General features: G+C 39.5%; 1 protein-coding gene across 1 annotated transcript in view; it reads left to right on the top strand.

The window, feature by feature from the left end:
* The window catches only part of POLR3B (RNA polymerase III subunit B), a 133,492-nt gene that overhangs the window by 49,461 nt on the left and 58,770 nt on the right, over positions 1-25,261 (top strand). Inside the window, exons 14-19 of the mRNA XM_034778223.1 lie at positions 3,205-3,405; positions 5,740-5,902; positions 8,409-8,562; positions 11,995-12,069; positions 12,892-12,990; positions 20,835-20,962. Coding sequence (XP_034634114.1) covers positions 3,205-3,405; positions 5,740-5,902; positions 8,409-8,562; positions 11,995-12,069; positions 12,892-12,990; positions 20,835-20,962 — 820 coding nt within the window. The remainder of the gene's footprint in view (positions 1-3,204; positions 3,406-5,739; positions 5,903-8,408; positions 8,563-11,994; positions 12,070-12,891; positions 12,991-20,834; positions 20,963-25,261) is intronic.

Below are 25,261 nucleotides of genomic sequence, written 5' to 3'. Positions count from 1 at the left end.
TGTTCACACCTCAACTGCTAGAAGAGGGCCTCACCCTCCCTGATTGAACTAACCTCGTTATCTCCAGAGTGATTCTTGCCTGCATATTTATATCTGCCTCTGGAAATTTCCATTACATGCGTCTGACGAAGTGGGTATTCACCCACGAAAGCTTATGCTCCAATACATCTGTTAGTTTATAAGGTGCCACAGGACTCTTTGTTACTTTTTACAGATCCAGACTAACACGGCTACTCCTCTGATAGTAACAACTCTAACTTTAAGAAGCCAACAAACCACCCTCTGAAATGATTTCTGGCAACGAGGTCCTAAACAAAGTCAAGAATTTCTTTTGCTAGCATCTTCTGTAAGAGTTCCCCAGAAAGGACACAGGTTTCAACAGAGGAAGATACAGCAAAGAAGGATATGTATGCTATATTTCCAACCAGCTAGTCCCATACCAGACAGCCTGATGACAGCTAGGGTAAACAGACCTACATAATTAGTGGTGGAATCTTTCTTTTCAAAATGGAATGGAACATGCTATATCCAACAAGTGGATTCTGGAAATTTCCCACAGAGATTGTTCCAGAACTTGTGCTGAATTTAACAGATTCATATAGTCTCCCAAATCCAGGAATTTGCAGAAATGCTGCAATCTGTTCTGTGCCATAGAATACCTAATGTCAATAGAGATGTTGGAGTCTGTCCAACAGGGGAACAAAGTAGGCTCTTGGTAATCTATCTTTGTTGTCCCCAAGAAATCAGAGCAATATTGGGCTTGAAGTTCCTTAGCAAAATATTAAATATTTGAAGTTCCACAAAGACATTCCATTCCATAGCTGCAGTAATCCCGAGGATATCATGATGTTGGTAGACTTGACAGAGCCTATATGAAAATCTCAGTTGAGATTCCTCTGCTTCTATTATGACAGAACATATCAATACAGACACACGTCTGATTGGACTCTTTTCTGTCCCCCAGAGTCTTTAAGAAAGTGTAGACCTCTACACTGTTGGTATCTATTTTGACCTATCTGGGATGATGTGCTCATCAAGCCAAATGCAGGAGGGACTTGGAGCTGATTATGGAGACCAAGATAAAACTTCTGTTAATTTACCGATTCTTGGTCATCCGCAAGGAAAATGCGGTCACAGTTTAAAAGTTCACCAGCAAGTACTGTTGTATATCAACAAAGACAACACATTTCTGCCCTAGGGAGAATTCTTGGAGACCAAGAAACCTAGTGAGTCAAACATAGATGACAAAGGAATCAACTGTACATAATCTGCTCGGACTATGATGTGTGGGTCTCTCGTCACCATAGATCTTTCCAAGTCCTACTTGACACCATTGCAAAAATTCATGCTGGATCACGGGTCCCTTCCCACTCAAAGATGAACAAGAATCTCTCCCTACTTGAGGGTGTGACTACGCATCAACTGGGAGATGTAGTTCCCAGCGCAGGTAGACATATGTGCGCTAGCTCAGCTCAGCTCGAGTTAGCGCCTAAAAATAGCAGTGTGGCAGAGGTTGGGCAGGATAGTACTCTGGCAGCGAGCCCAAGCCACAGCCCATGCTGTTGTGGACACACTATTTTTAGTGTGCTAGCTCTGCCCAAGCTGAGGCTCGCACCTCCCAGCTGCTGTGTAGACATACCCTAACAGACTGAAAAGAAGTGGATGGGTGGAAATGCAACACGTACGTGGTGATTCAGGAAAGGGCAGTTAGCCCAATGCAGGACAGCAGTTGCCACTGATGCCGACCTGACCCAAGCTGTTCAATCTAGGTGTGGTCGTCACAACCAGAGGGAAGTGCATCAGCTAGCTTAAACTCAATTTCATGTTTGCTTCCAGCGACATCCCTCTCTGAGGTATTACTAGTGATACTCTTGCCAGAGATTAAGAAATTGGTCTGTTTTACCGAGAGAGATTGCATGTTTTGCAGTCCTAACCTATCCTAATTCTGGGGTAATTTTCAGCAGATCAAGCTCCGGGTTGTAAATTTAGATCATTTGGTCTCCTTCAGGCAATAGTAACTTGTACATAGTTGAATTAATGGTACAGTGTTTTTTCTACATGGTTATAGCAAAGGTCATCATATTTTCAAAATTAAAAACTGTGATACTTCCGTGGTATGGTTTTTTCTTTTTCTTTCTTGTTTAAAAGACTCCTATAAAGGACAAAAGTACATTTCTTTAAAAAATTAAATAAATAAAAAGTCCTGGTGTTGCTATTGTCAGTTTCCGGCTTGACAGCAACATGTGCATATTTGCCAAGGTGGAGGATTTCCCCCCCCCCCCATTACCCTCCCACCCCACCCCCAGTATCTTAGTGTTCTGAATGAGTTTATCATATGACACGGAACAAATGTTAATCATTCGAGCAAAAGAACAGCTTTGATGGTGTCTACACTCATTTGACTTTCCTCTTCAATCCAAGCACTTAATCACACTGAATGTTCATTCTCCTGGAATCTTCCTGGTAAACACAGAACAAATTCTGTTTGGTACAATGTCGCAGATCCACAGGATCAGTGCTATGCCCCCAGTTTTTGAACAGTCTCTAGGACATTGGTGTGCAACCTGCGGCCCGCGGATCAGGGTAATCCGCGAGACAGTTGTTTACATTGACCGTCCACAGGCATGGCCGCCTGCAGCTCCCAGTGGCCGCAATTCACCGTTCCTGGCCAATGGGAGCTGCAGTAATATACTATGCAATTTAGACCCTAGCCTGGGGAATATCTTTAGATGCAAATAAGGAAGTAGAAAGTTGTTTATAAAATGCAGAGCATCTGCAATGCAGAGATCCTCAATTGGTTTGTCAGAAATACTCTAAAACAGGGATACTGAGATGGAGGCTCAAGAGCTGCAAGTGGCTCTTTAATGTGTCTCCTGCGACTCTTTGCAGCACATGATGGTAAAACACTGAGGGATTTAATTATTAACCAATCAGGATGCTTTTTCTCTATTAACCAATTATAGTTGATAAAATAATAATACTTGGTCAGTCATTTTGCTGTGAGAATAACATATATACATAAAAATAGTCAATAAAACAATTAATTCCAATTCCTGTGGCTCTTTTGAATAATGTTGATTGCTAATTTGGCTCCTGAAACACTGAGGACTGAGTATCACTACTCTAAAAGAAATATGAGTGGTCAGGAGAAGGGGTCAAGGATGGTAACATTTTGAAAGAATACATGTTTTCTTTGCTGTATAGGGAAATTGGTCACTGAAAAGATTCAAAATGGACCGCCAAGGTGTGACACAGGTATTGTCCCGCTTGTCTTATATATCTGCTCTGGGAATGATGACAAGAATCTCTTCTCAGTTTGAAAAGACAAGAAAAGTGAGTGGCCCCCGATCTCTTCAGCCATCTCAGTGGGGTATGCTTTGCCCATCAGACACTCCTGAAGGAGAGGTAAGGAATTTGCATTTTATTTCCTTCACTTTTCCACTCACCCCCAATACCCAGGGAGGCAGTCATAGTGTCTTTTGAACCAGACAGTCCTATATCAGAGGATCAGCTTTGCTGACAATGTTATGGGGAAGAGAAGTTGTTCTTCATTACCCCCAAAGGACTGACTCAAAAACTCACGTGAAGCTCCCAGTAGCACAAGTTCTTAACCCTCCTGTGAGATCAGAACTTAATTCATTGTTTTATCTACTTTGCCCTATTCTAGAATCTTTTGCCGTCTTTGGCTGATGCTTGAAGTTTGGTTTCTTGCTATACTGCTCTACTTCTTCCCCATCCACAAAGTCATCTCCATTCTTTCCTTCTTCCCTATATTCTCACTCTCTCTGTTCCCCAAAGTCTATCCCCTTTCTTTCCCACAGTGGAGGAGGGGCTGGTGCTTTTGTTCCTGGAGTGGGGGACAGATATCGGAGTTTCCCCTTTCCCACTGCTTTCGATGCTTCGCTGACCCCCTCTCCCAGCTCCTGCTGCAGGGTGCAAGGGAACAGAGTGCCCAGCTTGCTAAGCCTCAGCTTCCTGCTTACCTAACAGCCTAGATTTGGCAGGCTACCGCCAGGGGATTGGTCACTTTTTCCCTTTTAAAATTCACAAGTTGGAGCTGCAGGTAAGCACCAATCCCCACCTCTGCCACGGACCTTCTGAGAGACCTGGAGCAAGTCATTGACTCTTTCTGTGCGTTGGTTCCCGGTCTGTAAAATGAGAATAATTATTTGTTTTACCTATTTAGATGTTAAGCTCTGTGGAGCAGGGACTGTTTGTTGCTATGTGCATGCAGCACATTGCACAATGGAGCTCTGGATCTTGGTTGCTGCCTCTAAGTATCACTATCCTAATTTAAAAAAAAAATAAAGGTTGAAGGGGGCATATTCAGAGACACTATTGTCTGTCCCTCCACTTCAAGTGAAGAGCTAAGGCACATGGGGATGTGCCGTCTGATCCCCAACACAGTCCTCTCTCATTGCACTCCCCATTCCTTGTTACGGCAGACGTCTTTTTGGCTGAGGTGAGCTGGATGGGACTCTATATGGAGCTCTTCATCTGGATTTGCAACAGAATGACATCAGGCACTGTCTTCTCTTTGGAAGCTCATCTTGCGCCCTCTACCAGCCAGGGCTGAAGGGTCCAAAGAGTCTTAAACTCTTATCCCTTTATGCTGTAAATGAATGTGTCTTGCTATTGTGAGATTGCCATGTCAGCCTGAGCCTTAGACTTTCAGAGAAGAGGTTATTGTAAATAATTTGTGACTATTACAGAAACTGCTGTAGTTAGTGAAGAAAAATTTCTTCAAATTCTTAATGCAACAAAATCATAAAACTATCTCACCAAACAATTGATACTCGGAGTAAATTGTTCTGATACAATGCCTGATGGGAGCGCTGGACTTTCCAGCACTAGAAGATAAGCAGGATGAACCATTTGCATTAAATAGGTGAAGTGATTTGCTGAAATGTCCAAGTGTTATATAATTTAAGATGTTTATTTTCTTAAAGCTTACTTTACGGCATATGGGATGTCTGATACCTTCATATGGACAAAACAGCTTTTGTTATGATTCCTTTAAAACCTGCCATTTTAGTGCTGTAACTTTATTTGGTATTGATTTACAATGAATAATATAAACATACATTTGGCATCCTAACGAGTTATTGTCACATTGGTTAATTCTAATTTTACCAGTGAAACCCTAATCTTAAATCATAAAAACAGCCTTATATATAGATAAAAGAACGGATGCGTTTTCAGCCATACTAAAGACCTATATTACATATTTTCAAATTCTTTAATAATGCTGAGTCATTTTTCTATTGTATTTCTTTAAATGATGCATTATTCTATTTCAGAGAAACTTTTACATGGAGAGATAAATAAGGTCTATTTTATACCTTACAAGTTTAGCACCTTTCAAAAAAATTAAATTTGATCTCAATAGGAATTAAAATAGTTGCATATATCTTGTATTCTAATACTACTACATTGTAATAGTTTGAAAAATAGCTGCAGCTTTGCAGTCACACTTTTTAAATTTAAAATCTTCAATTTTTGAATTCTAAAATATGGAATTTCAGTGTGATGATTAGAATGTACTTTCTACTTTTTTTTCTTCCCAGATTCTTTTATAAGCCGTTTTTTCCTAGAGGGAATTATTTTGTATCCAACCTAATTTCTATCACTTATGCTGTAATACACATTGTACATACTTACAGAATTATATTAAAAACAGTGCAGTTTGTAACATCAGTATATGTGCTTTGGAATAACTTGTTTATATTTGTTTTTTAGGCTTGTGGTTTGGTTAAAAACCTAGCTCTGATGACTCACATTACTACTGATATGGAAGATGGCCCGATTATTAAATTAGCCAGTAACCTTGGAGTAGAAGATGTAAACTTACTATGTGGAGAAGAACTTTCATATCCAAATGTGTTCCTTGTCTTCCTTAATGGTATGTACCTTCCCATTAGTCTTGCTCCATCTTGTCGGAGAAAAACGGAGTTCTCACATTTTGTTTGGGTACAGCAAGTCAGATGCTTTATCGACTGAGCTAGCCGGGCAAAAAGTGAGAACTTCCACAATCTTGACACAGATAGAGTGGGGGGGAAAGCTTTAAAACTATTCATCATCTTTTTTGATCATAATCAAGTGCAGATGCAGTTTTTCATGTACCGATTTCAGGTGCAAATGTTTTGACATCTACTTGGCTGCTCCTACAGACAGAGTTGATAGTCCAAATGATGGCATTTAGTCATCTATAGTTGTTGTTTATGTCCCAAAAATTATGACCACAGTTAATTGTCGCTGCAAAATTTCTGGCATAAAATTGGAGGCTGTGTTAAAGCCTCCTTAAATATTGGCTCTTAAACGGTACCTAACAGTACTGTCTGAAACGTGCACACGGACACGCTTTAAATTCCACACAGATTGTGATATTACCTGGAATGTAATGCTATACAGGGTTTGAATTCCTAATTTTTATTTTGTGATAAAGTTAGCATTACTATCCTCTTGAAAAATATTTTTATCTTTGTTGGGGAGAACTCCCATCCCAGAATCATGGAAATGTAGGGCTGGAAGGGACCTAAAGAGGTCATCTAGTCTACCACCCTCAGCACTCCCTACACCATCATGGGTGGTTACAAAAATTCACCTAGGAGAACAGGCCAGCTTCTTTCTTTTTTGCTTATTGGATGGACATGTGTTTTTTAAAAATGTGTATATTATGCGCATACACATTATTAACTTGAAGTCTGTTGTCTAAATCCTCATTTAATATCATATCAGTCTCACCATTTGTGATACTAACAGATTAAAAGTTATGAAATAAAATTGCTCATTGTCATTCAATAACCACTTTTCAGACATCCAGTATTTGGTCTCTTTTGGTAACAAAAAGAAAAGATTGCTCAAGAAGTAAAGTGACCTCCTTTGCTTTTCTGTAGGAGTAGGGTTTTTTTTGTTTTTGTTTGTTTGTTTGTTTTTGTTTTAAAAAGGCTAATGAACCATGCACATGTTGCACTTCACCTAGATTATAAATGAGGTTTTATAACAGAAATGCTGACTCAACCTTTACTTTTCCTAGTTCACAGGTTCTGTGGAATATGGTAGCAATGTCTTTTGCAGAGATAAGTAGCATTCCTAAAAATAGAAAAGACACAATTAAGTGAAAGCAAAAGACTGTCACTATTAAATCTACAATTTTGCTTTTTTCGGTGCTTAAAAATTTGACTTGCAGACCACTGATACAAGCCAGTGACCTACAAAGAAAAAGGGGTCCCTATCCCATTACCAATCTCTAGCTATTTTTTGTTCATTTAAAAAAAAAAAAAAAACTACTCTGAATTCCAAGTACCCGCGCCATTTCTTTTTATGTTCTATGATGATCTCAATTCTGCTAGGTCTTTAAAAGTACATTTTTACTCTGTCTGCAGAGATGATGACAAAATGCTTTATGTCCATCCTTATTCAGCAAAGCAGTTAACATGCATGCTAAAATGCTTTGCTAAATATGAATGATTTGCTGAATTGGGTCTTAAAAAGGAAGTTCTAGTGCTATTGTGTGCAGTTACCTTAATGTAAATATTGGGATGGGGGGTAGGGAGGGTGTGTGTTAATTTCTTATAAGTCATCATAAATATTTCTGGGTTAGTCCCTCCCACATTCACTTGCCAAAGAACTCTCGAGTTCCAGTCTTCAGAAGCTTTACCTACCTGTACATGAAATGGTGAATTTTGTAGGCATACTGAATAGGAATTCATTAAAATGAAAATGGAATGAGCACATCATTTTTGCTGAAGATGCTGTGGAGAAACTGATAGAAATGTATTGGTAGGCAATTTTTGAATGAAACTGTTTCTATGGAAAAGTAGATTTTTGAACAAACAAATTTTTGTGGAAGGTGTCTGTGTTCCTTGAAAGAAATTGTTGTTGTTTTTCCTCCAACAAAAACAACCTAACATTTTCTAGACAAAACCAAAGTATTTTTGGGGTTTTGACTTGAAAATGTTTTGGCTTCTTGATGAAAAGCTAAAATTTTTCAGGTATGTCTACCAAGCAATGGGGAGTGAGCCTCCCAGCCCGGATAGACACTCAGGCTAGCTCTGCTCAAGGTAGCATGCTAAAGATAACAGTGTGGATGTTGCAGCCCGGGTGGTGGCTCAGGTTGGCTGCCTGAGTCTAAGCTCCCCACCCTCTTAGAGCCAAGCTTATAAGGATGGCTAGCCAGAGCTACTGCTCTTGCTGCAATGCCCACATTGCTATCTTTAGTGCGTTAGCTCAAGCAAGGCTAACTCTGGTCTGTCTCTACCCGGTGTGGGAGTCTCATTCCCAGCTGCAGCATAGACTCACCTTTATAGGTATTTCCTGTCATGTTTAAGAAGGGAAGGAGCTCTGAACTGAAGAGAATTTTGAAGCATACAAAACATTAATCATAAAATGATTGTTTTCTTGAACAGGTAACATCCTGGGTGTCATTCGAGACCATCCGAAACTAGTTCACACGTTTCGGCTAATGCGGCGAGCAGGTTATATCAATGAATTTGTTTCAATCTCCACGAATCTTGCTGACAGATGTGTCTACATTTCCTCTGATGGAGGAAGACTGTGCAGGTAAACTTCTGTGATGACTGGGGGACCAGCCAGACTGGTAAGGGATTCTGTCACTGCCTGCCCTGCCCCTGTAACCTTGGGGTCCTCTGTGCTGTGCAGCTATGGCTCAGGTCTCTGAACCAGTAGCCTACCCACAGCATAAAGTCTTACCCCCTAGGCTCTTACCAGCCTCGTTACGCCTTGCAGGATGACACCAACAGTCCTTCCAGTCCCAAGACTCCCCAAATTCATCCTCCCTGAGTTCTTAATTACCAGACACTTGAACTGTTCCTCTCGGATTTGATACTCCCAAAGGTGTGAAACCAGCCACCCTGATACCAGCTTGCTTTGGCATACATATTCCACACCAGAGACCTGCTTGGGGTGAAAATCAACAAAATGTTTAATAGAAAAACCACAGATTTAAAGATCAACTAATAAGGGAGAGCAAACATGTACAAGTAACACAGAAAATAAACATAAAGATGCAACAGCAGGCTTTACACTTCCATATTAGACAAAATCTCTTTTCTAATATAAGTTGCCTGTTGCCTTAGCCTTTTCTCAGCATACCCCCTAGCTATAGGAAGGATCCAGAGTTTATGAACAGCCTCCTGCCTTGAGACTGCCCCCCCAAATTCTGGATTTAAAAACTTCAATCCCAAGCCTGTTTTAAAAAGACACCCTCCCCATCCACGATGACTCATGGTTATTCAGTGTGGGAAAATTCCCTCTTGGCTTGATAGCCAGGGTGTCTCCATGTCGTCTCATTAACTCTGGTGGTCCATCATTGTTTCTTCCCGGATTGGACAATGAATGGTTACTTGAAGCTGGTTTCATGTAAACATCTGGCTTGGGGAGATCCTCTCCCTGCTTCACTGCTTACTCCAACTACAGCAGGACAGTTTTAGTACAGATTATGAGCACAGTTTTCTATATTAATAAATACATAGATTCATAACCACATTCCGTATGCATATCTCCTAATGACTATCGAGTTCAGAGCATTACAAGCTTTCATAAGATCTTACTCGTATACTTTTATACTACAATAATACAGTATGCAATCGTTTCGGTCACCGGCTCATTTTGGGGGTTTAAACCTTTTGTTCTCCCCTTGGGGTATCTGGACCCTGATTGTCACAACTTCACCAAAAATCCTTCTAAAGAACTTAACTTAATTATCCATTACATATTGTGTGTCTTTTAGGCTCAGGTTTTCAAAGTTGCCTATGGGGTTTTAGGCACCCAATCCCCATTCCGTTTCAGTGGGCTTTGAGGATCTCTTGGCTCCTTTGAAAGTCTCAGCCTTAATGTAGGATAAATGTGCAATTGAGTAAATAAAGTTTAAAAAACAAGCTGCTGCTCGAATAGATGACTCTGAACAGAAGTGAAAACAAAGTAAAAATGTCCCTCCTACCACACAAGGAAATAAAACGTTAGCAACTTTGGTATGGGTATATTTGAAATACTGGCACTTTTCTTTTTTTCTTTTCTGTTTTTATAAGAAACGCATAGGTTACAGTCCTGCAGCAAGATGTGCGTAAGTACCCACAAGGCACCCTGTTGTCTTCAGCATCACATTGCAGGATCAGGGCTTTACTCGACTTCTTTCAAAAGAACTAGTTACAATTAGATCCCCTTTGGGCTAGGTAAAGATGTCAAAGGGATGTAGTTATTTGCCTTCATTAGAAGAAAACATGTCACGCAATTCTGACTTATTTCTGTAGTTCCCATTTGACAAACATAAAAGAAAAACGTTTCTGCCCCGTGAAGCTTACAATTTGCATTTGAAGGAGAGCACTTGAATTCGACACATAACAGTATGCTACGGAAGGGAACGAGGTGGGTTGCCAAAACAAGCTGGGGCAGGAAGACACAGACAAGACCGTCTTACAAAAATGTAACAATGTTTCGAGACTGTAAATAGCTGTGTACTTGAACTAAAATTACTATGTTATTCCTGCAATGTTGGTGCCTAAAGACCCCGTCACATCAGAGCCCCCTTGTGCTAGGTACTTCCATACATAATACAAGATGTTCCCAGCTCCAAAGAGTTTAGGGTCTAAAAGACAAGGCACAACAGCGGGGGTGAGCAAACAAGAAGGGAGGGCAGAGAGAGGATGAGGTAATAATACAAGCATGGTTTATCTTGGGCTAACTGTGTGCACAGTTCATAGGTAAGTCAATCAGCAGCAGTACTCATCCCTAAAAGTGGCAATCACCTTGTCTAGTAATGTTAACTTTCTTTTAAAAACCAAACATGGTGGTTGATGCAATTTGAGGCTTTCCAAAGCCTCAAAAATCGTTCCATCGTCAGTATATTTGTGAGCCAGCAATCAGACCTGGCAGGGATGGTTGAGTAATATCCACAGACAGGAATGAACTCAAAGGCAGAGAAATTAACTCTCCAATTCAAACACTACAAGTACAAATCAAACTTCAGGTCTGGCGGTCCGGCAAAACATCTGATCTGTGTTCCAACTAAAAAAAGGCAACATTGAGTGAAATAATGTGGATTTCCAAGAAAACTTACCCAGTTCGCTTTCCTGTGAGGTTTTTTTCCTTCGCAATTGTTCAGATCCTCCTCTTAACCATTTAAAAGTGCTCATTAGCCTTCAAACAGTTATTTGGACTTCAGAGCAGACTACACAAGTATCTTGTACTTATTTGCTGCACTCTGTAAGAGCAACTTGTCCAAATAGCAACAGCCCTTGACGTTTTGATCTTGCATGCCATTCTTTGTGTCAGTGTTTCCTCGTGGTGGTGAAGCTTCCAGAGATTCATGTGCTGCTAAAAGTTATAGATTAATCTACTGCAGCACGTAGTGAATGCTCTTTATATTTTATATCATTTTAGGTAACGGTTAGTAGCAAGATGTGTCCTATTCAAACTTAAATATATATTTGTTGAGCATTGATTGTGCTCAGCACTGAACAAAATACTGAAATGTAAACACCCCATCTCAAGGAGTTTACAACTATTTTTAGCCTGGTACTGTTGAGAAAATTTAAATATTTCAAAGCAACCAACTTAATAATTTTGTAGGTTAAATGAATCTACTTAAAATGTAGTTCTAAACTTTATTTTAATATGTCATATGTATCTTTTAAAAGTAACATTTGTTTATACTTTGAGGGGAAGTTGTATATGATACATAGATTTCTTGAACTGGTAATATAAAACTCATATTTAAAACAATCCAAGTTTAATGGCCTGGCTAATTATATCTGCATAAATACATCAACTAAATGGCAGAGAAAAATCTAGTTACACTTCTACTTATTTTAAATGAGTACCATGTTTAAGAAGATGTGTACTTCTACGTCTGCACTTGATTTCCAAAAGTGGATTTACAAACCAGCTATCGTATGCATTGATGTTACCTTACTTTAATTTATATTTATATTAACTCTGTGTATATTCACTCCAACATTGCTTTTTCCAATTTAGACCCTACATAATTGTAAAGAAGCAAAAACCTGCAGTTACAGACAAGCATATGGAAGAACTTGTTCAGGGATACAGGTAAATCACTCGATGGGACTGTCTGTCCCCCACTCCTCTCAATCTGTAAATGTAATAACAATATGCCCTGACTGAATTAAGAGCTCTGTTGTGGTATTGCAATGCTGGTTAGATGTTTACGGGAGAAGTCTGCTCTCGCATGTAAATGAAGAATCAGAATAGCAGATATGTTCTGCTTTTTAAATCAAATACAAAAAAGTCATGACTCTTATTCTGCTATTGATTTGAGATTGTGATATGTGGTTATTAGAATAAATGTATAACCTACATTTTTAAAAGCAACTACTTACTTCTGGTGCCTGATTTGAGACCCCTTAGAGAGTCTTTCGGTAAATGCTGAGAACCCGCCATCTGAAAATCAGGCACCTTTAATCAGGAGTGTCAGCTTCGGCTCTCAGAAATTGAGGCATTAAAAATCACTAATCACTCTCGAAAGAGTGTGTGCACACGTGTCTGAGAGAGAAGGTGTATAATATAAGCATCCCAGTTCAGTTTCTAATCAATCTTGCAAAATCATCATGGAAATTTGTTAGTCCATCCACAAAATATACTTACCTTTATGATGATGAAAATATTAAAGCTATTTTAAAAAAAAAAAAAATCCCCCTGAAGCAAACAGGTAAGTAAGATTGTTTTTTTTTTTTTTTTTTTTTCTGCTTCAAATATTTAGAGAGAATTCTCTCAGATCTGTGTAACTCAGTGCAGATAAGGACAACTTGTTTAGTTTGCTTTCCTTACAAAAGTCAGTTCCTTTTAATAACTTTTTATTTTTGCATATGAATAAAATGTTTCTCATTGTGTACCTTTTTTTGGCAATTACAGGAATTTTGAAGATTTTTTGCATGAAGGCCTAGTTGAATATTTGGACGTGAATGAGGAAAATGACTGCAACATTGCACTGTATGAACATACAATTACTAAGTAAGTGTACATTCAGACTAAATACTGGTACAGTAAAAATATGTATATTATAGCCTTTCTTTCTGTTCTCTGAAATGTAAGTTGATTAACTATGTTTAGGGCCCTACCAAACTCATGACCATGAAAAACATGTCATGGACCATGAAATCTGGTCTCTCCCCGTGAAATCTGGTCTTTTGTGTGCTTTTACCCTATACTATGCAAATTTGATGGGGGAAACCAGTGTTTCTCAAATTGGGGGTCCTGCCCAAAAGGGAGTTGCATGGGGGTCAGAAGGCTATTTTAGAGGGGTTGCGATGTTGCCACCCATACTTTTGTGCGGCTTTCAGAGCTCGGTGACTGGAGAGTGGCGACTGTTGGCCGGGCACCCAGCTCTGAAAGCAGCACCCTGCCAGCAGCAGCGCAGAAGTGAGGGTGACAATACCATACCATGCCACCCTTATTTCTGCGCTGCTGCCTTCAGAGCTGGCGGCCAGAGAGTGGCAGCTGCTGACTGAGGGCCCAGCTCTGCAGGCAGCACTGCATAGGTAAGATTGGCAATACCATACCAGGCCATCCTTACTTCTGTGCTGCTCCTGCTGGCAGTGGCTCTGCCTTCAGAGCTGGGCTCTGCCTTCAGAGCTGGGCTCCCGGCCAGCAGCTGCCACTCTCCAGTTGCCCAGCTCTGAAGGCAGCGCCACCACCAGCAGCAGCGCAGAACTAAGGGTAGAAACACCACAAACCCCTCTACAATAATCTTGCGACCCCCGCCCCCCACAACTCCTTTTTGGGTCAGGACCCCTACAATTACAACACTGTGAAATTTCAGATTTAAATAGCTGAAATCGTGAAATTTACTATTTTTTAAATTCTATGACTATGAAATTGACCAAAATGGACCATGAATTTGGTAGGGCCCTAACTATGTTGTAATGTTGCTGTTTCCACACCAAGCTCTTGCTTATGTTCATAACAATGTACAAGTAGGAGATAATAGAAGCTTAGGAAGCAATTTGTGATTACACCAATCCTAAATCATCTATGGGATAGTCACAAATAAGTGAATTTAGTGTTTGATTTTTTTGTGAGGAATTGAGGTTATAAACTCTAACCCACAAAAACATGGAATATGTGATTTTTATCAGTGTGAGTTTTTCATGATCTCTTATACTCCTAATTGGCCAAACCATTAGAGAGTTATGCAGGTCATCCAAACTGCTCCTGATAAAACTTTTATACCACACCATTGTGCATCCTGTTATGCTAGTCTACTCTAGAATGTCTTTAGAGAGCTTTTAAGAGGGATTTGGGTGTTTTTTTTTAAATCCATCCACATCTAAAGCCAGGTACCTTGTTTCTGTACTTCAGAGTTTCTAGACCGTGACTACCTATTTGTGGCCAAAGAGCACTAAAAATTAAAACAAAGCTTCTTTCCAGACTACTAATTCATACTTTCTCAGGCTTTTATTGAGCTGAGAATATCCTATTGACTCAAAAGTCAGGTCTAATGTATCCCAGGTTACCTCTCTGAAACATCTTTGTCATATACGCTGCATGATTTTTACAGTTCTTTAAGGGTATGTCTACACTGCAATGTAAGCCCAGGGTTAGTGGGACTCTAGTCAGTGGACCCATGTTAGGGAACCTTGAGCTTGAGCATCTATGTTGTATTTTAACCCGAGGTTAAGAATTTTCTGACGCATGCTCGAACCTTCGGCTCTGGCATCCACACGGCACTGCACAGACCTACGTCAAAGTAACCATGTCCCGGAGTCTGTACTGTGACTGGGGGGGTCTGGAATGGATCACACTGACTGCCACGCTCCGGGCAAGCTGCAAGAAACAGGGCAGACAGTACCCAATAACTGGTGGTTTATTTTTTAATTAGATTTACCACACCAGTAACAAAAGAGCTTCTGCAGCACCACACTGGTTAACCAAACACAGTTCCCGCTAGGCATTCCAGGCCTTGGCTCCCATCCTGACAATCAGGTCTAATATAGAAAGAGGTTATTGAAAACCCAATTCACCAATGTGAGGTTCTTCTAATCCCAAAGGATCAGTCAGACACTTACCACCAGGTCAATATGTATCTCAGATCTTACCCAAATATCATGCTGTCAGCCAATCCACACTAACTAAAGATTTATTAATAAAAGAAAAGAATAGTTATAAATGGTTAATAGATCATATATACATACAAGTGATTGCAAAGTCCTTATATCAGGTTTGTAGCAGTGATGGAAAACTGTTGGTTTGCAAAAGTTGCTCTAGCAAAAGTTGCTCTAGTAACTTCCAAAAGAGTGGGAGATCCTCTGGACATAGTTAAAAATACTCCTTTTAATTGTAAAACCACAGTCCAGCGAATTGGAGCAGGAAAAAGGCAAAATGGAGATGTCTCAGGTGTCTCTTATATCCTCTGCCATGTGCATGGAAATTTACTGTTCCAAACAAAGCCCACAGCCCCTGTGTATGGAAAGTTACTGACAAAGATGGAGGCCTAGATCACATTTCCACATCACATGCCCTTACATGTTTTGATAAATCACAGGGGTGACCATTGGCCTCCTTGCTGTTTTAGGCATTTGCAGGAAGACTCATTGAAGAGCTGATCTTCCTTTAATGGCCTGTCACCACCTGAATGGTCCATCCACAGTTGAATGGTTCGTCAACACTGGGCTGGCTAGACGGGATGTAAAACTACCTTGTGGGTGTCAACCAAGAACAAAACACATTTGAGATACAAATACATAGCAAATATTCATAAAGTCAGATACAAAGATGATACATGCATATAAACAAGATTATCATACTTAGCAGATTATCAATGGAAAAGTTGTACCTTACATGACCTACTTTGTATAAGATTTGTTGCAATTGTATAACTGTGGTAGCAACGATGATATAAATAGTCATTTTCAATTATACATTGCAGTGTAGACATACCTCAAAAGTCCTACGGCCTGATCCAACCTCCACTGAAGTCAGTGGAGAGACTCACGTTGATTTCAGGGGAGCTGGTATCTTCCACCTTTGCCAAATGAAACAGTCATTCCATCAATTAATTGCATTGCTGTTGCTTGTGCCCTTTCACTTTAACAAGTTGCTCTGGGGTGCTTTTGGCTGATTTCCTGAGTGCATCAGCAAAGATCAGGACAAACAGAACATATTGCCACTTATGGCAAAGTTAATTGCCTTCAAATCATACTGTAGCTGAAAAGAGTAACTACAAGGCACCTGAATAGACTGCACCCTAGAACATCCCTGGCAATCTGCATGGAATCACAGATAACTCTCTCCCATAATAATGGTAAGAGACCCTAGTTGGTCATCTAGTTCAAATTACCTGTTATAAGTATGGAAGATTATTACATTATCCATGAACACATCTAAACTTGATCTAAATATATCTGGTAATTTTGCTATAACACCTGGCCATACAATAGTTGTTTCTGAATATAAATGATGAAGTAAATCTGTCAGTTTTAGCATCATTCTGGGAACTAGTATGCAATTTATTTACAATTATCCCTAAATCTCTTTACATGGCTAAGAATGTCCTTTATATTGGTACAACAAATACAATTTAATGTGTGATGAATAATCAAAGTATCCGATCAAGAGACCTGAGGTATCCCATTGCCATTTCTCCTGTCTGATGTCACACAGTCACCTCTTTTTAGTTAGTGGTACAGGGGTTCCGGCTGAGTGAATGGAACCCCAGGCTGGCAGCGGGCTGAGCGGCTCAGCCTGCCATCACTCTGAGGTTCTGACTGCCGGCTCCTGTCTCAGCCACTGGCCCCACTCAGCGCCCGCTGCCAGCCTGGGGCGCCGAGTGGGGCCGGCGGCCGGGACCCCGGCTGGCAACGGGGCAGCAGCTGGAACCCCAGAGCGGCGGTGGGCTGAGCAGCTCAGCCCGCCGTCGCGTGACATAAAAAATCGGCTCTCGTGCCACCTTTGGCACGTGTGCTGTAGGTTGCCAACCCCTGCTCTATATCCTAATAAAGACAAGAGAGTAGAAGTTGGTAAAGTATAGGTAGGAACTGAAAAGGAACAGTCAAATGAAAGAATCCCATTCAATTATATCACATGAAGGTAGACAATTGACAATTTTTATAAGCGCTTGTATAAAAAAGCTAGAAGTCTAAATACTAAGATGGGTGAACTTGAGTGCCTGGTATTATGTGAGGCTATTGGTATAATAAACATCACAGTAACTTGATGGAATGATGAGACACAGTAATACTGGGGTACACAATATATAAGAATGACAGAATAGGTCATGCTGGTGGGGGGAGTGACACCATGTGTGTGGGGAAAAAATCAGTCAAATATAATAAAAATCTGAAATCAAACTGTAGCATAGAATCTCTATGGATAGAAATTCAATGCTTGATTAATAAGAGTATAGCAAAAGGAATATACTACCAACCACCTGGCCAGGACGATGATTGTGAAATACTCTGGGAGATGAGACCGACTACAAAAACAGAAAGCCCAGTAACCATGGGGGATTTTAACTATTGCCGTATTGACTGGATACATGTTACCTCAGGACAGGGTGCAGAGATAAAATTTCTAGACACCATTGACTGCTTCTTGGAGCAGCTAATCCTGGAACCCACTAGGGGAGAGGCAATTCTTGATTTAATCCTAAATGTCACAGGATCTGGTCCAAAAGGTGAATACAGCTGAACTGCTCAATAATAGTGACCATAAAATAATTAAGTTTATCATCCTTGTAGGGAGGAAAATACCAAAGAAACCCACCACAGTAGCATTTAACTTTTAAAAAGGGGAACTACACAAAAATGAGGAAGCTAGTTAAATGGAAATTAAAAGGAACCGTCACAAGAGTGAAATGCCTGCAAGCTGCATGGAAACTATTTAAAAACACCATAATAGGAGTTCAAACTAAATGTATACACCAAATAATTAAAAAAAACAACACAACAGTATGAGGACCAAAGAAATGCACCATGGCTGAACAGCAGAGTAAAAGAGGTGGTTAGAGGCAAAAAGGGATCCTTTAAAAACTGGAAGTAAGAGCCTACTGTGGAAAACAGGAAAGGAGCATAAATTCTGGGAAATCAAGTGTAAGAACATAATTAGGCAAGTCAGCAAAGAATTTGAAGAGCAACTAGCAAAAGAAATTAAAACTACGAGCAAAAATTAAGTACAACAGAAGCAGGAAGCCTGCCAAACAATCCGTGGGGTCACTGGTCGATCAAGTTGCTAAAGGAGTGCTAAGGAAGACAAGACTGTTGCAGAGAAGCTAAATAAATTCTTTGCATCTGTCTTCACTGCAGATGATCTGAGGGAGATTCCCACACCTGAGCCTTTGCCTTTGCCTTTTTTTTTTTTTTTTTTTTTAAGTGACAAATCTGAGGCACTGTACCAGATTGAGGTGTTGGAGAAGGTTTTGGAACAAACTGATAAATTAAACAGTAATAAACCACCAGGACCAGATGGTATTCACCCAAGAGTTCTGAAGGAACTCAAATATGGAATTGTAGAACTACTAACTGTGCTAGAATCATAGGGTTTGAAAGTACTGCAAGAGTCATCTAGTCTAACCCTCTGCCAAGATACAGGATTTGTTGTGTCTAAACCATCCAAGACAGATGGCTATCCAGCCACCTTTTGAAAACCTTTAGTAAGAAGCTTCCACAACCTCCCAAAGCAGGTTGCTATGTAACCTATTATTTAAATCAGCCTCTTTACCAGATGACTGCATAGCTAATGCAATGCTGATTTTTAAAAAAGGTTTCAGAGGCAATCCTGGCAATTACAGGCTGGTAAGCCTAATTTCAGTACCAGGAAAATTGGTTGAAACTATAGTAAAGAACAGACACTTAGATGAACATATGTTGGGGAAGAGTCAATATGACTTTGGTGAGCTTGGAGATTGATTTCCATTTACAAATCTATTAGAATTTTTTGAGGGTGTCATCAAGCATGTGGACAAGGTTGATTAGTGGATATAGTATACTTGAACTTTCAGAGAGCTTTTGACATTGTCCCACACACAAGGCTCTTAAGCAAAGTAAGCAGTCATGGGATAAAAGGAAAAGTCATCTCATGGATCAGTAACTGGTTTAAAAGTTGAGGGGGAGGGGAAAGGGTAGGAATAAATGGTCAGGGTTTCACAATGGAAAGAGGTAAATAGTAGGGTCCCCCATGCATCTGTACTGGGACCTGTGCTGTTCAACATATTCATAAATGATCTGGAAAAAGGGGTCAAGAGTGACATGGCAAAATTTGCAGACAGTACAAAATAACTCCGGTTAGTTAAGTCCAAAGCAGACTGTGAAGAGCCAAGAAGAGCTCTCACAAAACTGGATGACTGGGCAACGGAATGGCAGATGAAATTAAATGTGGATAATTGCAAAATAATGCACATTGGGAAAAATAATCCCAACTATAAATACAAAATGATAGGGTCTAAATTAGCTGTTAGCACTCAAGAAAGAGATCTTGGAATCCTTGTGGACAGTTCTGACAACATCTGCTCAATGTGCAGCAGCAGTTCAAAAAATTAACAAAGTTAGGAACCACTAGGAAAGGGATAGATAATAAAACAGAAAATATCATAATGCCATGATATAAATCCATGGTATGCCCACACCTTGAATGCTGCGTGCAATTTTGTTTGTCCCACCTCAAAAAAGATGTATTAGAATTGGAAAAGGTATACTGAAGGGCAACAAAAATTATTAGGGGTATGGAACAGCTTCCATATAAAGAGAGATTAAAAAGACTGACTGTTCATCTTAGAAAAAAGTTGACTAAGGGGAGATATGATAGAGGTGTATAAAATCATGAATGGGTGGAGAAAGTGAATAGCGAAGTGTTATTTTCCCATTAACATAACAAGAACCAGGGGTTACCGAATGAAATTAATAGGCAGCAGGTGTAAAACAAACATGAAGTACTTAGTCACACAGTGCATAGTAAACCTGTGGAACTCATTATCAAAGGATGTTGTGAAGACAGAATTAGGTAAATTCATAGAGGATACGTCTATCAATGACTATTATCCAAGATGGTCAGGGACACAACCCTGTGCTCTGTTCCTCTCTCTAAACCTTGACTGCCAAAAGCTGGGACTGGACAATAGGAGATGGATCACTCAATAATTGCCGCCCTCTGTTAATTCCCTCTGCAGTATCTGGCACTGGTGACTGTCAGAAGACCATATTCTGGGCTAGATGAAAGATTGGTCTGACCCAATTTGGCCATTCTTATGTTCTTATAACATAAATATTTATTGTCCAGTTAATTTTCTGAAGTCTGTTACAATATACTAAAACTGCCTTTTTGTTTTGTCCCTCTTCTTCCCCCCCCCCCCCCCCCCGCGCGAATGATTGAGTCTGAATTTCCATCTGTCATGATAGACTTTTAGCTTGTTGGAACATGTAATCAGAAGTGTAAAAAAATTCCAGAGAAATATTTTTCTAACACTCTCTTTCCAGACATTCTTGTGTGACCTCCCTTTTTATTTTGTAGCTTATATTAAGCACCACTGGTATATAAAATAACATCTATTTATATCTTGGATACTATGGTCAGTGTGTTTACTCTTACTTTTTTTTTCTTCTATTTGCCCATGTAAATTTGTACCCTTCCTGTCCTTTCTACCTCTCTGTGTTTGGACCCAATGAAAGCCCAAATTAAAATTTAGAATAAAAATATATTGGAATTTGTCATTGAGGCTTTTAGGTTTTACTCACTTAAATTTTTCTGAATGGTAACAAATTAAATTGAAATAATTTATCCGACTTTACTAAAATGAATTCAGTAAAATTGTGCCATTCTGCTGTCTACAGGTGTATTCTAACCAGAATGTGTGTTTTCTTTTTAAGAGATACAACACACTTGGAGATTGAACCTTTCACACTTCTTGGCGTCTGTGCTGGGCTTATTCCATATCCTCACCATAACCAGTCCCCAAGAAACACTTACCAGTGTGCTATGGGGAAGCAAGCAATGGGTAAGGTTTTTCTGCTTCAAGATTGGAATGTTGTAATTTTAAACATCACACAGCCTAAAATACTACAAATATGCTTGTCTACTAGATCATTTTAAAATGTTTCTGAGGAAATTAGAACATTTCTTATGAGCAATGGCGTATATGCCAGGAGAAATTGACTTTGTTCCAATTTTCATTTGTTTTTGTTTGTTTGTTATTTAAGAAATAGCTTAGTAAAATGGAGTCCAATTTTCTGGGATTTTCATACTTCAAAAGAAAATTTGAAGAAACCATAGCACTATTGTTCCTATTTTTGTAACAGTCATTACTTTCAAGTTTTCAGCATAGCTGGAAGATTGGCAGTGAGTGTTTTTTCTTTCTTTTTATACTGCAGTGTGCTGTGGGTTTCCAAACAAAAAAGAGAAAAAAAGTGTTTGCACAAAGAGAGTGAAAGCACGGAGAAGTGATTTTTCTCTGAATAGTTAGAGTACTGTCGTTTTTTAATATATATTCATTAAGACTCAGTACCATGGCACTAAGAATTTCTGTCTTTTCTGGTAAGGGAGAGTACTTCCTCAGTGACCTCTCACTTCACAATATTTTATATTTTGGCTTTATTTTGGGAGAGTCGGTTATGGTGTCATCTCAATGAAACAAGAAATGAAGTTAATTTTCTAAGCCTGGATTTTTAATTAATTTTAAATTAATAATCGTTGGTATGGTTTCCTTTAACTGCCATCTTATGTTAGGTAGTTCTAGTTTTGCCATTTGATAAGCAGCTAAACCATCATTAACATTTTCTTATTAACTTGCGCGCCTAACTAATGTGCTGTTTTGTCAAGCCACAGCAAGTCCCATTGAAAACCTGAACGGCAGGACATCAGTTCAGTCTGCCCTGTTCAGGCTTCAGCTGTACGTGTCAGTTTTATGTCTTGTGTTTGTGACAAGTTGAGATTACAGTAAAAGAACCCGATGTGTCATGAAAAAATGATCTTTTATGTTAGGTTTACAAAATCATTTGTTTTGTGATGTGACTCCTAAATTGAAACAGTACACCTTTTGTGAAAATCTTCTATGAGAATTAATGGAAGAATAGCTGCCTTGTACCTAATGGTCAACTTTATTGTGTCAAAATACTTGTAAATTAAAATAGCAAGAGATGCATTACCACCTTAAAAAAGAAAAAGTAGAGGCAATTTTTTTCCTTTACAAGTTTTTTTTCCCCCCCAAGACTCTCTATTTTATGACTATTAGTCTCAGAACGTTTGGTTAGTTACCACACACAGTTAAGCAGGATCAGTGTGTACAGAAAGCCAATTCAGTATCTGTGGAGTTCTTTTGTAGTTTTCTGTGTGAAGGTTTTTTTTCTCGTTTTGTTTTGAGTGTCATTTGCAATTCATTGTCTGTGTTTTCTGAGGTTGGTGTATTCAGCTGCTTTGACCCTAGGTCTTGCACATTTAGCTCCTTGGATACAATCCTCTGACGTTACTGCTGACGCTAGGAACACAAAAGCCATTGAATATCTTTAGCAATAAAAAAAGCCTTTGTTTCGGTTTGTTATTACAAAACACCTGACTCCAAAGAATAAGCAGTGAGATAAAAGTACATTTTAAAAGTTGGCACATGACTTGGCTGTATGTTACTTTGTACACTGAAATATCGGCAAACACCCTGAGTCTTTATGAAAAACTTGTGTACACTTGGGGTTTTTTTTGTTTAAGTGGAGGTGATACCTAGCTGTAAAAGATTGTTACATATGCTTGTAGATTAGCTGTATAAAATGAAACTTACAGGATATTCATGTAATTTATTTAATTTGTTTGCATATATTTTTGTTTTTACACAAATGCTGACAAGTACTTCAAACTTCTGTTGCTTGTTTTGCGCTTTAAAAAGTTCTCTCTCCCCCCTACTGGCTTTGCATAGCCCTATGGATGGACCAATGTCCACTCACTCCCTGTGGTGTCAAGAACTGGGAGTACTGAGAGAGCATGCTGCCTCCCTAGAGGGAAGGTGGGACTTGGATTGCTCAGCACTGACGCTCTGCTGATTTGAGGAAGCTGTATTGACAGGCTTTGAAGGAAGTCCTCAGTCAGAAACATAGTAATGTCATGGGTGAGAAGGGATGAGAAGCAGGGATAAATTGACCAGATCTCTCAATTTAGGAATTAAATTAATAATGTAATATAACTGGCAATGTGTAGATTATTAAAATCTCAATGTCAACATTTCTACAGGATAGTGCTTATTAAATGTACTATACTGAAAAATATATTTCATGGACAGAATGAGTGTTCTTGTTAATGTGCCGGTGCACTCAATAGTAGGTAAGACGGACTTCACTCAAGTGGTGGGAACACACTTTGTCCAGAGAATGTACAGTATGATGCATGTAGCATAATGCAGGGATGGGGGTGTTACCTGTACTTAGGTTGCAAGTACAGTTATGATTACAAGGTCTTCTGATTGTATGTGCACATTGCAGTACAGAAATAATTTCAAATTTAAGACAATGGTGTGGTATTTAAGATTATAATTCAATACCCTGCATTATTAATGTTCCATATGTGGCTAGCATAATGCTATAAAGGATCAAAGACTCTGAAAATAGAGATGAATAAGACCTATTATTTATTTATTTATTTATTGCACAGTAGCACCCAGGAGTCCCAGTCATGGACCAGGACCCTGTTTTGCTAGGTGCTGTACAAACACAGAACTTAGTCAGAAATGCAGCACTCAAGGTTTTTCTACTACTAATTCAACTGCATTTTTTAGATATATAATTAGTGTCTCTCTCTGTGTGTATATGGATATGGAAAGCAAGATGTGCATATTAATAATTCTACTATTACTCACATTGAAGATACGTAATGTTTTATCAGTCCAAATGTCAGAATATACGTGGTTGTAATGGAAACAATTTTACAGCCCTGGTTATTGCCTTCTGCCCTATGAAGGCTATAATAAAAAAATGTGGACAAAGATGACTTCAACTCAGATGTCTGCAGATAATTCTTCTAGTACTAAGAACCGTTGCCATCTACATATTGTCAGTTGCTCCTAGAGAACTGTAGAGGTCCCTGATGACTGGTATATTACAGGGCAAATTTAGTACCAATTCCTTCAAATGGGCTGAGGAAGGAGATTGCAATTCTGGGAATAGAGCTTTTTTTTTTTTTTTTTTTTTTTTAAGGTAACATCTGTGATGTACACCTCTACCTCAATATAATGCTGTCCTCGGGAGCCAAAAAATCTTACCGCGTTATAGGTGAAACCGCGTTATATCGAACTTGCTTTGATCCACCGATGTGCGCAGCCCCGCCCCCCGAAGCACTGCTTTACCGAGTTATATCCGAATTCGTGTTATATCGGGGTAGAGCTGTATTTCTCAATGCATTGAGAAGTAATGTGTCTCAACATTTTGTACAGACAGTTTATTTGTGGGGGACAGAAGGGGAAGAATACAAACAAACAAAAGCAAAACCAATGTTTTTATTTTTTGTTTTTTATTTGTTTTTTGTTTTTTATTACTGGTCTGTACAACCTATTCTTGGGTTCTGCCACCAGCCATTGAGGGACAGCATTTGTGCTACATACTGTGCTGTCTCTTTTACCAGCTCTTCGCTCTATGGATGGAGGCACAGTAGTGCCTAAATTGAGCCAGGCTTTCATGCTCTGTCCCAATTTACCCATAATCTCTAACAGATTGTGGTTCTCCCCCCATTCCTCCAAAAGGGATCTTTCAAATACTAATTATCCCAGCCAGGGAACACCTAGCATGTAAAATTCCCAATGAGCTCAGTCCTCTTTTCCCCCGAGGATTCAGTGCAGCCTTTACATAAAGGTGTTCTATCTGTTCTATCAGCTCCATGCCCCTGCAGAAAGGAAGGAGTGGAAAGTTTGCTGTGAAGTAAATGGAAATACATTAGTACCAGCAATCCCTTTTTTTTGGTACCCACACAAACGCTCCCTTTGGTTCATATTTAAACATAATTTATTTTTTGTACATTTGTTGAAGTTCATTGTGCTTTACTTTGCTTGGCTTTTTGAGAGAAGTAAACAAAAGCTCTGTTCGTTTAGAAAGTAGACATAAATGTTAGTGGCTCCCTTCTTTCCAGCACCCGCATGGAGGTCTTGTTGCAACATAGCAGACCTCAGGGAGGAAAAAAAGCTCCTATCTCTGTAAGTTTTGGGTGGGGTTTAAACAAACAGAGGAGGCTAGTGGTTTGGCAGCCAGGGGAGGGAAGGCAGGGGACTGTCTGCACTGTGAGCCAGGGGTGTAATTCCCAGCTCGAATACACATGATTGCACTAGCTC

The sequence above is a fragment of the Trachemys scripta genome, chromosome 1 (assembly GCF_013100865.1).
Source record: "Trachemys scripta elegans isolate TJP31775 chromosome 1, CAS_Tse_1.0, whole genome shotgun sequence".
In the NCBI taxonomy this organism is placed as follows: Eukaryota; Metazoa; Chordata; order Testudines; family Emydidae; genus Trachemys; species Trachemys scripta.
Note: the sequence above shows the minus strand (reverse complement) of the source record. Positions and strands in the feature narration are given on the sequence as shown.